The sequence below is a fragment of the Trichechus manatus genome, unplaced genomic scaffold (assembly GCF_000243295.1).
Source record: "Trichechus manatus latirostris isolate Lorelei unplaced genomic scaffold, TriManLat1.0 scaffold00080, whole genome shotgun sequence".
Lineage (NCBI taxonomy): Eukaryota > Metazoa > Chordata > Mammalia > Sirenia > Trichechidae > Trichechus > Trichechus manatus.
Window position 1 is genome coordinate 8,802,827 of NW_004444016.1, and position 8,386 is coordinate 8,811,212.

Here is an 8,386-nt window from a genome sequence, read left to right on the forward strand (position 1 = left end):
CTGTAGGCTCCAAAGTGCTAAATTCTATCAGGATAACATCCCATCTATTATTGCTTGCCTCACTACATCAAAGGCGTCAAGTCTCAAAGGGTACATGCAGAAGATCCAGGCCCTAAAATGTTTCAGAAAGATACCCAGGTAGAGCAGTCACTTTGGTTCAGGCTGGCTTCAAGGCAGCCTAAGACCGTCCAAGGTATCCTCAGAATTATTCCAGCCCTAAAGACTGCTGTAAAGCTAGATCGAGATCAAGAAATAGATGAAGTGTATTACAACACCTCCAAATGAGATATGACCCAGACCATGAGATATGACCCAGACCAGATCACAGGGCAGCTCTGGACTAAATCAGATCCTGTTTCCAGACTGGATAAGAACCGGTGCTGGGAGACCAGTAATCTTTTTTTTTTTAAATTTCAAAAACTGAAACATAAGGTGTATTCTGAGTAGTTATTCTATATGCATATAGGGAGACCATTCTGATTCCAGAAAAAAGCAAATGGCATGAAGTAAACCAGTTACAATGAGGCTTATAAAAAGAAGAGGAGGGAGAAGAAAAGATCAACCAATGGCTAATTTTTTTTTAATACTATTTTACTGTGTTTTCAGCGAAAGTCTAGAGACTACTAATCTTATGCGGTATATATCTCATGGTATTCACCTTGAAACTTAAGGCTCCTCCTCTTTTTCTTGTATCTCTAATCATCAATCATCCTCTAATCACCCTTATGAAAAACCCCATTCTTATCTAACAACATATTCACCTAGTCCATAACTTTAAATTTAACTGCTATTTTCTACTTCAGAGAAAATAGTAAATCTCTTACTACCCTCCACCTAGAAGATGTCAAGTCTTGGAAGTTCTCACCCAGCAGTCTCTTCTTTCTCGTCATGAAGTCGTTTAAGGATGTCCAATAAGGAGGCCAGGCCCTCAGCACCAAATGTTTGCACCCAACTGTAAAGAACACACAAAGTCAATGCAATATCAAATCAAATCAATAAATACCTATTCACCAAAAAAAGTTTACCCTGGCAACTCTTTACTCTGAATCCAGACCATTCCTATACTTCCCTGACTCCTTTGATCTTCAATCCTCACCAGTGAACTCCAATATTGGGCTCCTACTCCTGTTAGTTCCTCAGAATCCTCACCTGACAGGGTTGTTGTTGAGAGAGACACGAAGGGATTCCAGGCAGCTGAGTAGAGGCATATCTCGCAAGCCTGACCTCAACTCCTGAATGTACATCATGGCAGACCTGGAGCTCTCCTTTTGGCTCATGCCCTAGACAGGAGGCATATAAAGAGATTAGTAAACATTAGACCTAGTCATAAATTAGGGACTAATGTTAGCCACTACAGTTTAAATAATATTAGAGCAGACATCCATTATACATACCACCAAACTATATGAGACTGAGAATTCCCAATCTCATTCCCCATACATACTTCATGAAGATGTATCAGGCAAAAAGTACATAAAAATGGTAACTCAAATAAGAGAGAAAAAATGAATAGGCTTATACAGTAGAATGAAATAGAATGGATATAGACATAAAATGTTGTATAAAATTCACAAAACAAACAGGTCCAAGGGTCTAATCCAAGGGCACAGTCTCCCATGTCGTGGGTACCTGCCCCAGGACTCACAGCCTTGGAGGTGTGCAAGTATTGGGACACCATCTCCCTCTTGATGATAATGTCCTTCTCCCTCAAAGGTTGCTGTTTCTCCTCATTCAGGTTCATATCCAGCTAGTAGATGAAGAAAAAAAGAGAGAGAAAAAAATGCCTCAAATGCCTTACAAGTTTTTACTGTAATATTTAGTGTCCTTAGTGAAGAGGTAAGTACATTAAATGCTTATTGAATAAATAAATTTTCCTGATTCCTAGAAATTTAAGCTATTACAGATGATAAAAATTCCTTAGGGATCAATGTGGTTAACATTTTAGCATAAATCCCTTTAGACATTTTTATACATATATACTCTAACCTTTTTCTAACAAAAATAGACTCTTAATATAGATGAAAAATTTGTTTTGTATTGTTGAAAGAAAAGCACACAAATTTTTTTGGACTGAGGATAGACCTTAACAACTTCCCTCTCCAGACTGAAGCACTGGATGACTGGCACCATCCAAACAGCAGCAACATCTGCATGAAGTCCAGGGCCTAGACACCCATTACCCGTGGTTAACTCAGTCCTATACAAACTCCGTTCCGATGAAGAAAGAATTGGAAACTCTGTGATAACGCAAAGGCCCCTCCACAGATATAACTTGGGAGTGTTTTGCTGGGGGAAAGGCTCTGCTTGAGCCTATGGTAAATACAACCATGTGTCTGAGCCCAGTACCTCAGTAAGTACAAGTTTAACCCTAACAAGCCTAGAATATTATTTGAAATCAGAAAAGTATGGGAAAAAAAACTATGGATATATTCTATTTCTTCTTGCGGGAGGGGCTTGAAGGAATCATTGCCTTGAAGTAACAATAATAATTTGAAGTTTTTCTGAGTCAATTCCCAACGTGTTTTTTTTTTTTTCTTTTGCAGATAATTTAAACAGAGAAGTTGCAAAGTGGTGGTCCTCAGTCACCTGACCTAAAGATAAAGTATGTTTAGCTTGGCTAGGGGAACATTTTAAATTTGGGAGACTTCACATAAAAATACAAATTTCTGGCTTCTTTTGAAAAACAGAAATATCTGGTACTACTGAGCTAGCATTCCCTACTGGAATGCTACAACCTACTGGAACTAAGTTGTCTAGTGAAATGAAGTTGTGGCTGCCCATTGTAACAAAAATGCCAAAAGGCCTTCTTCAATTTATCAGTCTCCTCTACTTTTCTATCATTTTCTATCTATCTAGCCTGTTTAACTTACTTATCCTACCTGGCTGGTCAAAAAGACATCTAAATTTGCAATCCAAAGTCAAGAGATTGTCTTGACAGAGCATACTCTTAGGCTGTTAATACACCTGGAATGTTAACAGACAAACGGAATGCTTCAGTGAAGAATAACAGTAGTAGCAGTTGAGTGTTTATTACATGCCAGGCCCTTTGTTATGGGTTTTATATACATATTACCTTATAAGGTAGGCTGTGTCATTCCTAGTTTACATGAAAGGGTTGCCTAAGATTACAGAGCTAGGTGGCCAGGCTGAGAGGATTTGAACCCAGGTCTACTACCTCTAAAGCCCATGCTTTTAATTAAGTTAGGCATGCTACTAATCTCTATTTGAGTCTGTGACCATATATTCATACAATATACTGGTCTTATGAAATCTTATAAGCACATACTTAAAACTTCCCAAGACTTATCACTACTATGTTCTCTTCTTCACGAGGATAGCAAAGTAAGTCACATTTGAGTACACTTCATTACTCAACTGCCTTCAGCCACAATCTTTAAATGTCTTGTAGTGAATATAGCATCAGAATTCTCTTTCCAGATTCATTGCTACATAGTGGACCTTGGGCAAGTGATGTCTTTCCATTCCTCAATTTCTTCTTTGTATAGAGCTCACTGTGAAATGCTTCAACATTTTTGTCTGTTCTGGCTTATCCCAGAGATGACCTCATGTAGCGTATGAGTTGGTCCACTCTCCCTGCGTCTCTGTGGCTGAAGTGTTGCCGGGCAGAACATTAACAGGGTGGTTGGTGATCAGATGTTTCCAGTTTAATACACAGGTTCCAATTTCATGAACAGGTACGTGTATATTTAGTCCCTTCGTGAAGAGGATTATTATTAAGAAGCTCCCTGTGAAGCCTAGAATTCTTTGTAATGAAAGGCTAGTTAAGGGGGAACGTGCACAAAAAAGGGCTCAACATCCCCATAAATGCTTTTCTAGGAAGAAGCAGTGTTTTGGGGTGGGGAAACTCACCAGCATCTGTTCAAAGAGAACTAGCACTTGCTCATCTGAAACATCTTGCAATGACTGTGCTGTGGGATCATCCCCATATGATGCAGAAGAATTTCTATGAGCAGAATTGGGCTTTTCTTTTTCTTTCTTAATTCTCATGCTGGTAAATCTCTCCAGCTGAGAAAGAAAAAAAAAAATATATATATATATATATTTATATATATATATTTAGCAGTGATCCATTTTCATTTACACATACACACACACACACAAAAAAAAAAAAAAAAAAAATACATCAAACAGCCAATCCTCTAAGCTCATACACATGCATGGTTCCCCTGGTTCATGGGCAGTTCAAGACTCTTTAACAGGAAAAGGCAAAATCAGTCTTCCTCAAATCTAATTTAGTATACTGACTCTTTACTCTCATCTTCATCCAAAGATAAGAGAACTACAGTATTGAGATTTGAAAGCTCTCTAAAAGGAGGAAACTTTGCCTTTGAACTCCCTTGCCATTCCTAAACCATCTATAGCAACAGAGTTCAAAGCATCTCATGTGTAGAAATACCTCAATAAGATGCCCTCTGTTTCCCCCTAGCTACCAATAATAAATGTGGTCAGGCCCCCAGAGTATCCCTCCCTTCAAGAGGTGAATATGACTATAGATTTTCATTGATCTAAGTCATATAAGGTAAACAAGTAAATGCCTTAAATCAGGAACCATTACTTCTTCTTCTTTTGTATATTCCATGGAGGCAGCAAAGGTTCAATACATACTCTTCAAATGAGAACAAATCCCCTTTTCAAGACATCTAGTCAGCTAAGAATATAATGTACTTTAGGGGTATATATACCATCTCTCTGCCAAACAAATGCTCATGAACCATCCCTCAAACCACAAGTACAGCTGCTCTTATTCAAAACAGCCACAGTAAGCCGCAGCTCACCAGCTCCACGTGTTTGAAAATAACAGTAAATATCTGCAACCATTGTAGGGCTTCATGTAATAGTAGTGGCACCCAGACCAAAGTTAGCTTGCAGTTTAATGAGCATGCCTAATCTTAGAAGCTGATGAGTGTGTCAGGGAAATGCATGCAATGGGCCGAATGCAGAACAGGGATTAGGAAAAGCCTTGGGATGCTCTGGGAATAGAACACATATCACCATTACAAGCTACAGAAAGTGAAAGGTTATGACAATTGGTAAATATCATAGCATAGGAAATGAGCTAGAACAACATGCACACGCTGAACAAAATTTCCTTACCTCATCTGCCATAAGCCGCTTCAGAGTCTAGGAAACAGGAAAAAGGAGGGAGAAGAAAGTGAAGAGAGATCAGTGAAATACTGGGAAACATCCCAAACACCAGACAGATTGAGGGAAAAAGAAGAGAAAATAAGTTGAAAGAACCTACGCTATTTCCCACAAGCTAAAAGAAGTTTTCTATAGCACATTCCTTCAGGTAAAAGGCAGGAAGAGTATTAAGGTCACTAACATAAGACTCACTAAAAAAAAAAAGGTAGAGAATTGAACAGACTCTAAATCCAAATGACCAATAAACATATTAAAACATGCTCAACTTCTTTAGTAAATACGGAAATGCAAATTAAAATGAGATACGATCTTGCACTCCCAAGACTGGCAAAACTTTTCATGTCTGTCCAGTCATAGAGCAATAAGAGTTCTCACTGATGGGAAAGTAAATTGCTATGGCCACTTTGGAAAACAGTTTGGCATTATCTAGTAAAGTTAAATATGCCACATGTCAATTTCTAAATGTCTATCCTACTGACACTCTTACACATAGATAGCAGGATGTATGTAACAAGAATGTTCAATGCCAACACTTAAATATCTAAAATAGAGAACAATCCAAATATCCATCAACAGCAGAATGGACAATTACACAAAGAAAGTGAATGAACTTAAAGCTACCCCACATCACAGGTAAGTGTTTAAAAACAAAGATGTTACTTTGAGGACTAAGGTGCGGCTGACCCAACCCATGGTATTTTCAGTTGCCTCATATGCATGTGAAAGCTGGACAATGAATAAGAAAAGGGAAGAAGAATTGATGCCTTTGAATTATGGTGTTGGCGAAGAATATTGAATGTACCACAGACTGCCAGAAAAACGAACAAATCTGTCTTGGAGGAAGCATGGTCTGGATACTCCTTAGAAGCGAGGATGGCGAGACTTCGTCTCCCGTACTTTGGACATGTTACAAGGAGGGACCAGTCCCTGGAGAAGGACATCAGTTTGGTAAAGTAGAGGGTCAGTGAAAAAGAAGACCCCCATGCTGAGTGAAATAAGTCAATTGCAAAAAGGTAAATATTGTATAAGACTGCTATTATAAAGTAACAACAAAAGGTATACGTACAGGAAAAAAAAAATTCTTTGACGGTTTCCAGGGATGGGAGGGGGAGCGAGGGAAAATTACTAACTAGATAGAAGACACATGTTAATATTGGTGAAGGGAAAGGAAATACAAAATGATAAGTCAGCACATGTCCAAGGCAAGAGAGGATGCTGAAAGGAATGTAAAAATGAAGGACAACTATGCTAACTACTAAGAGTTCTGGTGGCGCAGTGGTTAAAACAATCGACTGCTAACCAAAAGGTTGGTGGTTCAAAACCACCAGCAGCTCCGCAGGAGAAAGATGTGGCAGTCTGCTTCCGTAGAGATTTACAGCTTTGGAAACCCTGTGGAGTTGCTATGAGTCAGAATCAACTCAACAGCGGTGGGTTTGGGGTTTTCTGGATGGTAACTACTACAGCATAGACAATCCTGCAGCAATAGAATCAACAAATAATCTACAAATGGATACACAGATAGATAACTATGCCAAGAGGTGAGTAGTGGCTGGGGTCTTAAAAGCTTACAAAGCAGCCATCTAAGATACAACTACTGGTCTCTTCTAGTCCAGACCAAAAGAGAGCGGGGGAAAAAAAAAAAAACAACTTAAGACTCGAGGGAGCAATTAGTCCAGAGGACTAATGGACCACATGAAACAGCCTACACAACCCTGAGATCGGAACTAGATGGTGCACGGCTACTATTACTGACAGCTCTGACTGGGATTACAACAGAGGGTCCCAGACAGAGTGGGAGAAAAATGTAGAACAAAAGATCAAATTCACAAAAAACACCAGACTTACTGATTTGACAGAGACTGGAGGAACCTCTGAGGCTATGGCCCCCAGGCACCCTTCTAACTCAGAACTGAAGCCAGTCCTGAAGTTCACTTTTCAACCAAAGACTAGGCAGGCCTATAAAACAAACAGTAACACACGTGAGGAATGTGCTTCTTAGATCAGTCAAGTATAGGAGATCAAATGGGTAACACTTGCCAAAAAACAAAGACAAGAAGGTGGGAAGGGACAGGAAAACTGGATGAATGGAACTGGGAAACCCAAGGCAGAAAGGGGAAGGAGGAGAGTGCTGACACAATGTGGGATTACAACCAATGTCACAAAACAACTTGTGTATAAATTTTTGAATGCAAAACTAATTTGCTATGGCCACTTTGGAAACCAGTTAAATTGACTTAGCAAAAGTTAAGTAAACTTTCACTTAAAGCACAATAAAAAATAAAATAAAGAGGAAGACCCTCAACGAGATGGACTGACATAGTGGCTGCAACAATGAGCTCAAACACGGTAATGATTGTGAAGACGGTGCATGACCGGGCATTGTTTTGTTCTGTTGTATGTAAGGTCACTAGGAGTTGGAACTGACTCGACGACACCTAACAACAACAACACACCATAGATGAATTTCACAAACATAATATTGAATGCATTCTTCCATTTACATTGAGTTTAAAAATAGGCAAAACTAAATTACATTATTTAGGATACAAAATTATAAACGGAATGATTTCCACAAATGTCAAAACAGTGGTTAGGGAGAAGAGTTGTGACTGGGGAAAGGAACAAGGGGGGCTTCTAGGGTGCTTACAAGATTCTATTTCTTTTTTTTACTTTTAAATTTTATTTTTATTTTTTCCCATACAAAAATTCATACATACATTGTTATGTGACTCTAATAGCTCTCCCCATACTGTGACAGCACACTCCTCCTTTCCACCCGATTCCCCATGTCCATTCAACCAGCTCCTTACCCTCTCTACCTTCCCATCTCATCTCCAGACAGAAGCTGCCCGTTTAGTCTCCTGTATCTACTTGAGCTAAGAGGCACACTACTCACGAGTATCACATTGTATCCCATAGTCCAGTCCAATCCCTGCCTGAAGAGCTGGCCTCCGAAATTGTTTTAGGTCTGGGCTGAGAGAGAATCCAGGGGCCATGCTTTCCGGGGTTCCTCTAGTCTCAGTCAGACCATTAAGTCTGGCGTTCTTACTAGAATTTGAGTTCTGCACCCCACCTTTCTCCTGCTCCATCAGGGACTCTCTGTTGTGTTTCCTGTCAGGACGGTCATCGGTGGTAGCCGGGCACCATCTAGTTCTTCTGGTCTCAGGCTGATGAAGTCTCTGCTTTATGTGGCCCTTTCTGTCTCTTGGGCTAATACTTTCCT

General features: G+C 39.6%; 1 protein-coding gene across 2 annotated transcripts in view; it reads right to left on the reverse strand.

Annotated features, from left to right (window-relative positions):
* DIAPH1 (diaphanous related formin 1) overlaps nt 1–8,386 on the reverse strand; it is a 116,563-nt gene that overhangs the window by 72,450 nt on the left and 35,727 nt on the right. For both annotated transcript variants that reach the window (XM_023735633.1, XM_023735634.1), the window contains exons 2-5: nt 3,871–4,026; nt 1,646–1,747; nt 1,150–1,280; nt 866–952 (exon numbers count right to left, since the gene is read on the reverse strand). In XM_023735633.1, the coding sequence (XP_023591401.1) occupies nt 866–952; nt 1,150–1,280; nt 1,646–1,747; nt 3,871–4,026 (476 nt within the window). The remainder of the gene's footprint in view (nt 1–865; nt 953–1,149; nt 1,281–1,645; nt 1,748–3,870; nt 4,027–8,386) is intronic.